General features: G+C 40.6%; 1 protein-coding gene across 1 annotated transcript in view; it reads right to left on the bottom strand.

Moving 5' to 3' along the window:
* Window positions 1-5,906: 5,906 nt before the first annotated feature.
* The window catches only part of il1rapl2 (interleukin 1 receptor accessory protein-like 2), a 293,650-nt gene continuing 284,490 nt past the window's right edge, over window positions 5,907-15,066 (bottom strand). The window contains exons 10-17 of the mRNA XM_070913223.1: window positions 14,719-14,779; window positions 14,268-14,380; window positions 10,236-10,381; window positions 9,987-10,064; window positions 9,745-9,861; window positions 7,612-7,734; window positions 6,434-6,673; window positions 5,907-6,005 (exon numbers count right to left, since the gene is read on the bottom strand). Coding sequence (XP_070769324.1) covers window positions 5,907-6,005; window positions 6,434-6,673; window positions 7,612-7,734; window positions 9,745-9,861; window positions 9,987-10,064; window positions 10,236-10,381; window positions 14,268-14,380; window positions 14,719-14,779 — 977 coding nt within the window. The remainder of the gene's footprint in view (window positions 6,006-6,433; window positions 6,674-7,611; window positions 7,735-9,744; window positions 9,862-9,986; window positions 10,065-10,235; window positions 10,382-14,267; window positions 14,381-14,718; window positions 14,780-15,066) is intronic.

Below are 15,066 nucleotides of genomic sequence, written 5' to 3'. Positions count from 1 at the left end.
TAAAACATTTGCTTCATTTTCAGGAAATGGGTTTTGATTTGGCTTCAAATTCACTGATTTCTTTGATCAATTGATATTGTGGGTTCCAAACCATTCCTACCTAAAAGCTGTTCAATTAAATAAAGGCCATTGAAAAAGAGGATCAAACACAACATCCCCCGTGCCTCTATACTGAGTCGCATGGTAAATTCCTCACTATTTCAACAACTTTCATTAAGTCAGTACACCAATGCTTCATATTTTCAGCACTTCAATTTTATTTGTATAGCGCCAAATCATAACAGAAGTTATCTCAGGGCACTTTTCATACAGAGCAGGTCTAGACCGTACCCTTTGTAAGCACTCGGCGACAGTGGCAAGGAAGCAAAGACAAACTCCCTTTAACCCTTATAACAGGCAGAAACGAGCAGAACCAGACTCCGGGTGGGCGGTCACCTGCCTCTTGTTTTGAGAGAGGAAGAGAGAGAGAGGGAGGGAGAGAGAGACTGAAGAGGAGTCACTTCTCGCTGACGTTTCACAATAAAAGCATTCCAGCGAAGGGAAGGGATCTACTGTATGTAGCCTGAACAGGTGGAAGGCTTTTAATGTGAGACAGACAAGAGGAAGCGTTGCGTTTGTGTTAACACAGCAAGCAGAAGCAATAGAGAACTCTCAGCAAACGGGAGCAAATGAAATAAACAGAGGTTTCTTACATAAAATAAGCATAAATAATAGTTTTAGATGCATACATCCTCCTTGCAGTGTTCTCTCTTTAGCACTGGGGGAACAAATCTATTACAGTTCAGCCACTGTAGTTGCAGTTGGGCTAAATTATGAGAAACACAAGTTTGTGTACATCTCAAGAAATCAGAATTCAAAACGTGTTTACAAACAGCAGTGAGTAAACTTGATTAAGCTGTTTTGTGGTATTAGTCTGTGTGTTGGAAATACTGGTGGATTTTCTCAAGGCTGTGTTTCTCCCACTTTTGAAGACATAGACATAGAAATGGAACATTTCCTTTTTGTGCAATGATGATATCTGTGATGTATGAGTGCTGTCTATATTCCAAGAAGTGTTACTGATAAGACAAAATGTGGTTGCACACATATTTCTTGATAAATGCATGATAAATACATGGAGTGGTGTGTGTGTGTGGTTCATGAGTGATATAATAGTGGCTCACTGGATGTGAAGCTATATGAAACTTACTTTGGGAGCTCAGGTTACGAAACCTTTCGAAAGCCTTTACTTGAACACGTAAGCTTCTGTTCTGCTGGCTTGTTTCTCTTGCTACAGACATTTATATCAGATCTACATAGCTGAGGCCTCATGTAGCTGAAGTCCTCCATGCATTAGGTGAGGGTTTATTGTTTGTTTGAATACTAGTGTCAGATGAGTCATTTTATCCTTGTTGTTGACGCTTCTGTCATAATACTACAAACTTTGATAGCAATTATGACATCTCGTTTTTTATTTAAGGTCAAAAGAAAAACTGCAATTTTGAATGAACTAAGTCACCATCCATGGTCACCAGACAATGAATCCTAATGACCCACTGATCCCCTGATCTCCTAGCACCACCATGAAGTTGACATTTTTTACTTTAAGGAAAATAACTCATCAACTGTTGGATGGATTGCCATGAAATGTGGTACACACATTCGTGTTCTCCTCTGGATAGTTTTTTTTTTTTTTTTTACCACTTAGGTGATCCCCTGACTTTTCCTGTAGCGCCTTCATCAGGTCATACCTTCAGTTTGTCCACTACTTTGGTTTATGACCAAAGTACCTGCTGAACTAATGACATTCCCATCAGCCTCAGCTGTACTTTGTGTTTTGTGCTAATAAGTAAATGTTAGCATGCTTACATGCTAAAGTAAGATGGTGAACATGGTAAACATTATACCTGCCAAATATGAACATGTTAGCATTGTTATTGTGGGCATGCTAGCAGGCCAATGTTAGCATTCAGCCTCAGAGCTGCTATCATGGTAGTGTTGTGAAGGTTCTGTTTGGGAACTCACAGCACAGCACAGTCTTTTTCGAACCTAACCAAAGTGTTACCTGACCTTGACAGACATGGACCTCGCTTTCCAGTGTCAAGACCCCTTGTTTCCCTCAATGGAAAATATTTCCTGACAAAATGTAATTTGCCAAACACATGGGTAGTGTTCAAACATAATTTCTAGGAGACAAAGTCGGTCGTCTGCAGTACAATAACATCAAACGGAGCACAGAGATGGCGCCTGTCAACTGTTCTCAGCAGACCTCACACCACAGGGATAACCAGCATAACAGCGCCTGCATTTCTTAATGCACCTGAGTTAGGCCAGCTTGAAAAGTTATCGTCTGATCCATTTATACGTTGGACAAATCAGGCATTCTTACCATCTGGTAAAGCTACAACTCTATGAAGGAAGAAAATGACAGCTACAAAAACAGCAGAATGGTTTTCAGCCACCATCGGAGTCAAGCATGGGCCCACCTTAGACACAACCTGTTCAAGAGGAGAAAAAGTTTATTTATTTCTTGTTTTTTGCGGTTTTGCTGCTTCAAAGTCTTTAGTGTCTACATGTGTATTTAGCAGAGACAAACCGCCGACCAGACTGTCCTCATTTATTTCCTCTGATGACGTGCCGAGTCAAACCTTTGCAGTTACCATCCTGCAGTTTGACTGTCAACCGAAAATGCTAAAGGCTTTTACACTTCAGTGGAATAGAAACTGATCCACCGCAGCTTAAAGTTTCTCTACTGTGGGAATGTACACTATATGCTTTTGTTTAGTGCATCTGGGAGACCTGTGGCCATGAACTTTTGAACTCACATTTTACTTCCTCAAATGCTATTTGATGATAAGCAGCCAGTCCAGAAATACAACATCCACTAGTATAAATATAGATTTGAATAGATTTGAATTGGAACCACTCTCTTAACGAGTCCTATGGAACAAGGTAACTTCGGTAAATCCGGAGGCAGCTGCCCGGTTCTGCTTAGAAGTGGTGAGTTTAAAGGTCACAGCAACTTAATGCGATACAGTCTCTGGTTTTTGTTTGATATCTAGTGAAAAAAAAAAAAAACTGGTGTTGCACATTTCTGATCCGCCATTAGCACGCATTAGCTCGGAGGGCTAACTTGGCTTGTTTACTATATTACTGAATGCCGCTGTCACCCTGAACGTCCCGCCGAACAACATTCAAAAATGTGTCAGTTTAATAAAACGTTGCTCGATAGTCTGTATGGAGAAAAAATAGGAACGCATGGTCGAATATTCGTATTGAACTGCCAAATCCCTTTCGACGGACACGATTCTGAGTCAGGTACAGCCCTAGTAATAACATGCAATTACTATCTCAGTTTGCTGTATTTTTAGCATGTTTATTTATTACTTTATTAATACTGATTTGGTTTGCTGAGATGTCTTGAGAGTTTTATTGCCTACATTTTAAATTTCTTCTTTCATTTGTTTCTATTCACTGCAGCACTTGGCAATCCCAACTCAACACAACTCAAATCCTATTCAACTCACTGTACCTCAATTCAGTCAAGCTCAGATTAGCCCAGCAGAGCGTGAAACTGGTTTTAGTGTGAAAGAGCCTGAGTCTGTTTCCCCTAATGTGAACTGAAGGTTTTAGAATGCCACCATTACGACCAGCAGAGTTATTAGGAAATCAAAATTAGAGAAGAGGAAGTGGGCTTGGAGTCACAGATAAATGTTAAAGAGGAGTGTGGGAGAAGCACGTGAGGAAGACGACAGTTGAAGAGAATAAATGAGGAAACAGCTTGCAGAGAGTCTGGTTAAGCGAAAAATAGAAAATGAAAACTGACAACGGGAAAGTGGGGAAGAAGCAGAGGAAAGAAGAAATAACAGTTGCGTCAGACGACAGGCATCCAAAATGTAGAAAACAACTCATATGATTTTTATTTGCTCTCAGTTAAATTATTTCAACCAACATATCCAAAGAATAGTCAAAAGAAATGAGCAGAAATCAGAAGACAACCACTATACTGTATATTGCCATCGAATATAACAACTCAAATTATTAATTATTGTATCAAACAATCTCAAATATCCAGAATTCATTGGTTCTAATAAGACAATGACAGTACCTCTGTGTAAATTCAAAACATTATTCACTTTGCTTAAATATTATGGTAATAAATCTTGGTTTCTTAAAGCTCACAAAGAAGAATGTGGTCTGGTTCAGCTTGGAGTCTGGCTTTGTATGCAGTGAAGCCCCCCGTTGGCTGACTGGTAGTGGTCTGTATTCCAGAGTAACCGGTTCAAGACATCAGTCCGTTAGCAGGGTCGTACTGCCATGAGCATCCATCCTTCCTTCCATCCACTGATGGAAAGAGGGCTCTGGATCTCACACACTTAATGTGGGTGTTAACAGAAATTGTAGGGAGCAAATCACTGTCATGTATAGGTCTATGCATAAGTTATGGAAGCTGTACAGAGATTATTGTAACAAACAAACATTAAAAACAAAGCCTGGCAAAACAATTCACCGACCTTCTAGAAGGATAGAATTCTTAAATAAAGCAGAAGAAAATAAATAATAAGAATGTTTTTGGAGGGACACCTCCTTTTTTCCCTTTATCAGTTTTTAGCATTACTTCATGGTCGGACAGAAAACAAATATACTGTATCAACATAAGACGTTTATTCTCCTCTGTGTTAAAAGAGGCTGCGAGAAATGATTGTGTCATTTACTCTTTTATCTATGTTTATTTGATTATTCTTTTTTATCTAAATGGGTGGTCATGCAAATAGAAAAATCCAAGTCTTTTATGCTTTTAGCTTGGTGGTAAAATATTGTTTGGTCACCTCTTGGCCAGTTCACCTCTTGATGAGTTGACTAGTTGCTGATTACTGGGTCACAAGGTGATGAGCTGGCTGCTTTGCAGTCTCATGGTGCCTTTTAGCTCAAGAAGTAACTAGCCTTTTAGTCAGCTAGTAGCTATGTTTCCATACACACCAGATAACCGTGCTTTCTCAGTAATTAAGTCCAGCAATTGCTTTACGCATCACTTCTGATCTTGATATTCTTGCTGGAATCCATTTCTTTTAAGTCAACCATTTTAGCTTCTAACAACCAAACCAGGTAGCAAGCTTGCTAGCTTGCTAGCCAGCCAGGAATTGTATTTCAAGAGGTTGACTCGTTGTTTTAAGGTGGACTGGTATTCCAAAAATCATTGCTTGAAGTCTGCCTGCCAAGCCACCTAGTCAACAGGTAGGCCGATATACTGAGCGCTCAGCTAGGTAGAAGATCGACTGACATTCCGAGATTTCGCTACTTTTGTTTTTCAGTGGACCTAAAATTTCCGAGTAGTTGAGCAGCTGACAAATCAACTGATTTTCCGGGAACACATCTATGCGTGCGAGCTTGGCTGCTTGTTCGACAAATGGAGCTCCCCTGTCTGTGGATACTCACTCTTTAAGTATCCTGGACCTTTTCATTGACTTTTCCAGTTCATTACATCCACATGTCCATACCTGTCTACAAACTCTCTGCACCAGTCAAATGCGTATGACCAGTCATGTTGTATAGTCATCTTTCCAATGGTCGTCTTACATATCAGTTTGTATCAGTCTGTAACCATTTGGTAGGTCCAAAACCAGTGTACAATCAGTTTTATAATGTGAATCCTTCTGTCTGGAAGCAGTCTGTGGCCAGTATACCTAACCATTGTGAATCCAAGGCTTATACAGTCTTTAAGCAGTCCTTTGTTCACAGCATGGGATGAAGTGGCCCAAAACTAGTCTGCAGGCAGTCCACAAGCAGTCCCTCCTGAAAACCAAGGCTGTACACAGTCCAAAAAAACAGTCAAAACCAGTCGACCAACCAGTCTATCCCGTGTCCAAAGCCAGGGTAAAAGCAGTCTGTGAACCGGTCTGTAATCCAGTACCAGTTGAGCAGTCCTCCTACCAGATGTCAGAGCTTAGTTCTCTGCTGGTGAGCGGTACGAAGGTGCTGTTCAGGTGGAGTTCTGGCTTCTTCCCAAGCGTACTGCTCTGAGGCACCTGCAAAAAACACAGCAGAGCAGTTATTCGCAAATATCTCCCCCACGCCACAACTCCTAGCAAAACATCTATTAAAAAGAGAAAACGGGCTGCGTTCTACAGTATATACAGTACTACTGCATGCCTCACTTATGACAACTATACTGCATATGAGAGCTATTTCCCAGTCTGTTGAAATAAATAAATATTATAGGTTAATATGAAGACACTATTTTCTTTCTACATTTTCTTTTATCCAAACAGACCTCTTGTTCCCCAGTGAACTGCTCTGAACCCCTGGGGAGAAAAGAGGGGTTTTATTTTTAATGTGATAAAACTCTGAGTACATGCACATAAACAATAGCATGGAAAGGATACACTGTGTAGATGGATGCTAGAAACTACAAACTGCAAAAACAAAAAAAAAGCGGTTCTGTCTTTTATCCCACCTGTCCATTCAGCAGTGTCATGGGGATGTTGCAATAGACGTGGCGCCCCCCAGGACCCAGGGTGGAAAACTGCACGGTGGAGGGAGGTGGGAGGGGAGGCGACAGGGAGGAAGGCGGTGGGGGAAGCTGGAACTCATAGCTGCGGCAGAAATGCCTCATTTGGGCTGCTGTAGCAGTGTGACCGCCACCCAGCGGCAAGGTCATCTGGTTGTAGTCGGGGATCTCTGTCGCCAAGGCAACCTGTGGCGAGAAAACATGACTTTCTGTTAACGTTTATCACCTAAAGTTTTATTCCAAGAGCCATTTAAGCCTTACGTTCTTAATACCGACATTCTGAAGAGATTTTCAGACTTTCCTTTAATTCCTGGATGAACTGTGAAAACAAGCAACAGCAAAAACATAAACTGTAAAGTGTTGAAAGTCAATGAAGCTAGGACCTCTTTTTCTGCAAGAGCCTAAAGTGAGAAGAACAATCTAATTTTTGGATCCAGTCTGATAGTCTGAGCTTTAACCACCAAAACTCCACAGTTCAATCTGGGTTTTTTAAATGTGGTGTCAGACAGTAGCGGAAATATAGGCAGTGCAGCTAGTGTGGCTGCACTAAGACCCACCTACATAAATGCTGTTACATTTTCCTTTCTTTCCATTTTTGGATACACAGTAGGGGAGTAGGCTATTTTGGTGGGGTGTGGTCGGATTGGCAGCCAACCGATGAAAATTTGTTGCGTGACTCAAGTCGGTGCTTGACTAGAATGAAGTTTTGTGTAAAAAAAAAAATTTCAATCTTTTTTTCTTTTCTTTTTTTTTTTTCTTTTCTGGAGCAGTTAGGAGTTTAAATAATTTTGGTTTAAAAAAGTCAGTTTTGAACTTTGATCACAGCTACATGCCTTAAATCCTGTAACCTAACACACCCCTCCTCAATATTAGAGTAGATGATATGTTAGCCTAATTAATGTCTACTGTGTAAGCCTGACAAAAATCTAACCTGTAAAAGATTTGACAGTAGGCATGTATACACCGTGTGTGTGTGTGTGTGTGTGTGTGTGTGTGTTTGCATGATGCGTCTCACATGCAAAAAATCTTGCACTGGGGCCATTACCACCTGAGACCACTAGTTTAAGAAACACCAAGCCTGAAGAACAACGTCACTTTAAAGTGATACACATGCAACAGCTGACCTGATGATGTCCGTGGCGATTCTCATTGGGGGGCGCCAAGGAGGCAGAAGTGGTTGTCATGGCAATGGTTGAGACGGTGGTCTGTAGGTCACCAAAGAGGCCCTGTTCACCAGAGTCCATCACCTGTTACCATAGAAACACAATTATATAGCTTGCAGGCAATGTTTGAGATTTTTATCATAATGTAGAAATCAACACACTTGTTAAGAGTTGGGCTAGTGATATTCTATGCTTTTCTTATTAACAACAAATCCCATGAAAAGCACGAAAAAGATCAAAACCAACAATGAATGAATCCTACTAACGAGTATTGTCTTTGTTGTAAATCCTGATATATCACATTCCTCTGTGCCACAACACACTCATTACTGTCCAAAAACAACTAAAAATACATCAGCGAGCCACACTGTTCCGCATTGGGTCACACGTTTCTTCAGACAACCTCTCAGAGTCGTCCTGGTGCTGTAAATACTTACTAGAGCACCAAATGTGTATTAATCCACAGCTGAAAATAGTCCCCAATAAAAGCACTATTTGCTCTTGTTTCAGTGACATGTGCCCAGCATTCTTAGGAAATGATTTAGACCCAAAAAATATAGATAGACCTATACATTTTTGAAGATGTATTTGTTTAGTAGGAGTGAAGGCTTAGGGCTGCTTACCACAGACAGGATATGGAAACTCAAACTAATAAGATGGACTGACACATTGTTCCTTTGAGATTTGTTGACAGGAATAAAAATATAGAATAACACTTTATTGTGTGAATTGAGCTAATTTGGATTAGAATCAAAAACCCAATTCAGGATTTTATTATAACATCATACTTAGTATTTCTTGAAAGTTAGTCTGGAAACTAATTACGCTTAAGTGCAACAGTTGCCACACGTCTTATGGCACACCTGATATCAGTGCAGGTCATGTAATGCGTCTAGTATTTGTATATAAATAAACATTGAGTGATATGAATAAAGGCTCAGTTACTGACTAAAGTCTAAAGAGGTTTCGAAAATACAAAAAAGGTGAAATCGTAGCCTTTGTTTCCTTTGTTCTAAACCATTTTGTTGTTCACTTTGCTGCAGTTATATATCTGGTTCATTTGGGTTGACACTGTCCAATTCCAAGTGAACTAGGACAGGTAAACAAAGGTCACATGGATTCGAGCAGTCCATAAAGTGTCATCCTTCAAGGTTGGAGATTTTTGAGCAGGGGTTGAGGGGTCAAAACGCACCTAATTGTCATTCATTGTGTGTTGCTGAGCACGATGGATGGCTTTAATTCTTCAGTGTCCTTGTGCAATTTTTCAACAAGGTAGAGAGTGTGTTCCTTGGCCCATAAATTGAAGAGGCTTTGCGTTGCACCAGGCTTTCCAAGCATGAATAACTGCGACTATCACACGTCAATGTCTATCCACTTAAACTCACAAAGCCCTGAAATTTGGGGTTGTTTTACGTATGGTAGTTTTATGGCACTGTGTAAGTTTCTCAGCTGGCCTAATGAGCAAAACTAAAGGAGGAAACATCACAAAGTTTGACTGAAGGACATTAAGACGATTAAGATGACAAATGCAGGGTGCAAATGCACCAAACAGCAGGAGAACATCTCTTTGTTAATCAGGACACACATCGCCTGAGGTGTTAACACATGGTAAACATGTACATATTTCTCCCCATTGTGATTCCAATTTTCATACATTACCTGTATTTAGCAAACATTTCAAAGGCCATCTGTTTGTTGTGAATGTATGCACCCCAGGGGAGCGTAAGTAAATATGCAGACTAGATTTCCACAGAAATGTTTTTCTAGGCTCCTGGACATGCCATGGAGATAGTGTTTTTCTTCCTTTACACCTGTAGCTGCATACTATGTGTATGGTCCATGAGTAGAAGGAAAGGGTTTCCGTACGTGTTCTTTAAGACATGCAAATTCATCTTTTATACTTATGGTTGGATTTGGCAAAAAAAAAAAAAAAAAAAAGTAAAATTGCACTTTCCTACTATACCATTTCTTTTGTTAGCTGATGTAAAGGTTTGTGGTTTTGCTCAGACAAACAGTGCCAGTGTGTACATGATTGTGTAAAACTGCAAAACATATGGAAAAACGAATTTAAGAGTTTTGTCAATAGCAGTATACCTGGCGTCTGGACAACGTCTCTCTGCGTTTAGCAGGCATCTCGTAGACAACCTGTTTCCAAAACTTAGACGACAGCTCATTGCTCTTAGGACCCCTCCACTTGATGATGGATAAGACCTGAGGAGAAGAGAAGAGATTCTTGAGTTATCTTATTGCTTTAGTCTCCTGGTGTCTGATGACACCCTTCAGTTCGCACCCTTCTTTTTCCCCGCCTCCCTCTATTCATCCCTCTCTCTGTATACCTTGATTGTATGTTTAAGTGCCTCCACCTCTTGGTAGTTGATGACATTCTTCAGGTCTGCACACTCTATCATGATCACCTGGACAAAGGAACATACCGGCAGAGGTGTTTGAGAAGTAGAACAACTCTCCTTATTGTTCAAAGTACTTCATCGAACACGTCATAATGTAAGCAAGCCAGAAAAGCTGATGACACATGTTTGCCTATCTCTCAGATTGTTGTATTACCTGTTTACGTCCACAAATCATACCTTGATCTCCCCAGTAACCAGCATGGAGTGGAGCCGTGTCTCTATCTGGAAGATGCTCCACCCTCTTTTGGCGACGAACTCTGGAGTCAGAACGATGATCAAACGTCTGCTCTGCTCCACGCTACGAGCCAAGTCCTCAATGTAGGCTGGGAGAGAGAGACATGGAGATACAGTTAAAGCTGAAAAGAGCGAGAAAAGAGTTCGAGAGAGATATCATTTACACGTGAAAATCAAAATTTTTTAGACATAAAAACAGTTCCAATGGAATCAATGGAAATTTGTAATGCTGTTTCATCCAGTTTAGTCATTATTACTTTCACTAAGTTTAAAAGAAAAATGTACATAATATCTTTCTGAATTAGTGTGGTAAGATAAAACAGGATGAACCTGCTTTTGCTTTTAATATTGCCACTTGCAGGAATGGTTTAAAGTTGTGGGAAATGACCTGACATGAGAAGCTTGATATGAACCTCGTGTCTGTGCGTTAATCATTGGGCTGGAGTCTCGCGGTTAGCCTAGCTTAGCACAAAAGCTAGAGAGGGAAAAGCTAAACTAGCTCTGTCCAAACTGAAAAAATACACCTACCAGCACCTCTCATTTTTTGTAACCTTAAAACAACAATTTGTGGTTATAGAGGGAAGTATGTGCTGCAAGTATTTCCTAATAGCCTCAGATATGACACAGCATGAGAATGGGAACGATCTCTTCATCTGACTTGGAAAGAAAGCGAATAAATAGATTTCTCACTCAACTGTTCCTTTAGGCGTGCATTTGTTTCTCAAAAATAACAAGAAAAATAGGAGCTAGAGAAAAGTGTTTTATTTAGTGACGATTACAAGAAAAGAAAGAAAGAACGGCTTCTAAAGGAAGATTTTCACTAAACATCAGTATGTGGGGAAAACCTCCCTGTACAGTGTCTGCCTTCTTTTTGCTGGCAGCATCCTTCAACTCATTTTGTTCAGAAATGACTGGGATGACTGACAGGAGTTTAAAGTAGAGTGACAGATATGCTTGTGCAAGAGTTTTGGCTCTGACAGTGAAGTCCGCTCTTAAATGGGGATCAGAGTCATGCTGATCCACCACCATCAGCTTTTACTTGGGGTACTGGAAAGTGGAGTGGGCAGGTGATGAGATGTGGAAAGTGAGCAAATGGGAGGTAGAGCTACTGAATGCGTAAATGTGTGAGTCAATATAGAGCCAAAAGCAGTTTTAACCGCTTCCTCTCCTCCTCGCTGTGGCGCTGTTGCCTCATATCTTTTCCCAAACTGTCCCATTTCCAATTATCTGTTTGTGACATCTCAATGTTTTTTGGAACGTGCGTCACTGGAATTGCTCATTATTTCTCAAATTTGTGGTTACAGAAAACATCTGAAAACTGTGTGTACTGTGAACAACAGACCCCCCCCCCCCCCCCCCCTCTCTCTCTCTCGTTCGCCATCTCTTCACTTGCTAACTAAATTAATGACGGAGACTCTCCAGCAACACATTGCAATTTCACGCTCAATTTGAGGGGCACAAATAGTACAGAACATCCCAGAATTCAGTCCCTTTCTTTCTCTTCTCCGGTTTGGTTTTCCGTCTCTCTCTCTCTTTCTCTTTCTCTCTGTTTCCTCCACGCTTAACCTCCCCACCTCTTTCCTGCCCTTCACTTCCTATTCCCGCTCTCTATTTTTGAGGATTATGTAAATCAATTAATGAAATAACACAAACCAATGACCCCGTCCCCACCTCTTTCTCTTCCTGTTGTTTATTTCTCGCTCTCTTGTTAATTTCAGAGGGCTAATGGAGTGGATAATTGAATGGTGTATTTCAGGTCGCATCGTCGTGTTGCTCTGTCAATGGCTGTGGTAAGCAGTGAAAAGGCCCCTCTCTGTGTCTCTGCGATTCACTCATTCAGTGTGTTGCTCCCACCACGTAACCTTTAGTTCATATGCAGCTCAGACAGAGTTATGTGTGTAGTTATGCACGGTGGACATTTGTTTTTCGGATGTTTTCAGGGCACAGAGAGGAAGCCTCATTTTTGGAGGAAATGTGACTTTTTCATCTGTTGTCAGGATGCGGGGTTGTGTGTGTGTGTGTTGGGACGAGGCATCATTTTAGCTAGGGGCAGGCTATGTAGAGCATGGCGATGAATTATGAACCATATTTAAGTAAATTTATTTATGTATTTGAGAAGAAAATGTTAAATAATGCAAAGAACACACATCAGTTTGTTACTTTCTAGCCACATTATGAAGTTATTTTAGCAACTACATTTTTTTCGGATGTTTTTTCAGGACAAGTTGAAATGCGATTTTTGGTAACAAAATGCTAATACACAGGGGAGAAACGCCCAATATTTTATTTCATGCATTAGTTTGACACTTCAGTTGAATTAACCAGGTGCCTCAGAGACTACTGAATGTGCTTTCACAATGTTTTTAAAGCAATGAGCAGGTATATTACATATTCATTCCCCTGAAGTCACGTTGTCTAATAAACAGTAAAGAAATATTAAAGTAAACACAGACTGATTTGTTGTGCATTTGTAGCTGGACCAAAAATACTATATCAGCAGTAAAGTCTAGAGGAAAAACTCTTTCCACTTCTACCTATAGTTACCTATTTACACACCCCGCAGACACAGAGCAACATTAGCATTGTCCAAATCCAATATTCACACTCCTTTTAGCTCTGTTTCTGGTCTCCACAAGTACTTCAGGGAAATATCTGGCTCTCTTCAGCTAAAGGCTCCACTATGTTCACCATCTAGTCCATAACTTGTCTGTCTTATCAGAGTTGATGATAGCTGTGGGACGGAACCATATTTGTTCAGCCAAAACAATGAGCTGAAAGACGGTAAAATGTTCTGTCGAGCTGAGGGACACTGCAGAGTCTGATGAGAACTGTGCGAGTTCATCATCACTAGTTATTTGGTCCATTGTTGATTATTGCAGCTTTAATGATCCTCCCTATTGTACAAGTAACCAGGAAGGCAGAAAATATGTGCATAGACACGGACAGATGTGTGCATTTAATGCATTGTGTAAGAGTGTGTGTTTGGGATTTTAAATGTGGCTTTATGTGTTGAACAGTTGTATGAAACAGATGAACCTCACTACGTTCCAATCTAAATGCTCCGTTCACCATCCCGGCAGCTAGCAAGGCCAGAGATGAGCTTAACAATGATGGATGGGGTGTGTGTGTGTGTGTGTATGTGTGTGTGTGTGTGTGTCCTGAGAATACTGACACATCTGTATATTACTTTATCTATATTTTATCTGCCTTTTGCCTCATGCCCTGCAAAACATCATTAGCATGACATTCCAGCACAAACTATCCTCAAAGTGTTTATTTTAGTATAATATTAAAATGTAGGGGGATAGATAGACAGAGAGATAGATTGTGAGTGCCTACATGTGTATGGCCGGAAGACTTACGTTTCCCCCCTTTCTGTGCGTGTCAGTAATGGAATAGTGTGCACCTGTGTGTGTGTGTGTGTGTGTGTGTTTGTGAGGTCAGAGCACTGACAGATAACAGCAATAACAGTCATATTTTTCCCCTCCAGTTGGACAGAGAGTGACACATAACTTCAGAAATGATGACAAACGGTGTGTGTGTGTGTGTGTGTGTGTGTGTGTGTGGGTGTGCTGCGAGAACTCTATGCGTCCTGTATGGTATGTGTGAGCATTTGTGGGTGTGAAAGTGAGCTCTACACATGAGAAAGACAGATGGCATATTAGAACATGAACTATGAGAAACAACTCTAAGGTTAGGCATTGTTTATATTGTGTAGTGCTGTGTGTGTGTGTGTGTGTGTGTGGTACATGTGATGTTCACCTGAGATTACACACAGACGTGTGTGTGTGTGTGTCTGTCTGTAAGTGTGTTATGATGAAGATCCGCATTCATTCTAATTTATTCTGACAGAGTGATGAATTCTGGGTATTGGGGGCTATAATGGCCCATAGAGAGTGTGTGTGTGTGTGTGTGTGTGTGTGGGGAGGAGGAGAGGAGTAGGTGAGGTCGATGGTCAGATAAGTGGATACTTACTACTGCTGGGTATTAGATCTCTGTCTGGTATAAACAGCTTGTATCCATAATGTTTCTCTAAAACGTCCGGCAGGATCTCCAAAGCAAATGTTTCCTCATCGCTGCTCGTCCTGCTGGGGAGGGAATTACAATTATGGCTCCAGATTCAAAATCAAATGCAAAGCCATCAGTTAAAGGAACACCTGTAAATGCAATGCATAAGGGGCTAACCGTACTCCACACTCTCAGAAAGAAAGTATATTACCGTATTTCCCAAATTGCTTACCTTTTCCTTTAATGAGGCTGTTTAAAATCTACATTCAAACATGAACGAGCCTTTAATGTCCAGCGCACGTGATCGAGCAAATGATTTTAATGCAGCTGATACTGATAACTGTGAGTTCAAGAACCAGTGTTAGCATGATAAGAAAGCAGTGTTTAATTCACATACATGTGTAGAGAGGCAACCGACCTGCCCAAAGAGTCGAGGTCCACTTTAGTATAGGACAGATAGGCATCATACTCCTTATTATCTGCGAAGAGAGAGACAGCGAGACAGGAAGAGTCCAGTTATACTGAGAGCCACATGGAATCATTGGTCAAGACACAAATTATATTTTATTTTTGTTGTCGTATTTAAAATTGTTCTTTTAGTCAGATGTTGTGATTCTAATATGCTTACAGAGAGACTACTTTACATTACACACATTTACCCCGTGTAAATTATGCTTTTTAAAAATGTAGCAATGGATCAGAAACTGAATTTCTGATCACTCCTATAACCTGGACTTGAGAATAAAGGGAACCTGCTAAGGAAAGC

The sequence above is a fragment of the Enoplosus armatus genome, chromosome 10 (assembly GCF_043641665.1).
Source record: "Enoplosus armatus isolate fEnoArm2 chromosome 10, fEnoArm2.hap1, whole genome shotgun sequence".
NCBI classification, from domain to species: Eukaryota; Metazoa; Chordata; class Actinopteri; order Centrarchiformes; family Enoplosidae; genus Enoplosus; species Enoplosus armatus.
Note: the sequence above shows the minus strand (reverse complement) of the source record. Positions and strands in the feature narration are given on the sequence as shown.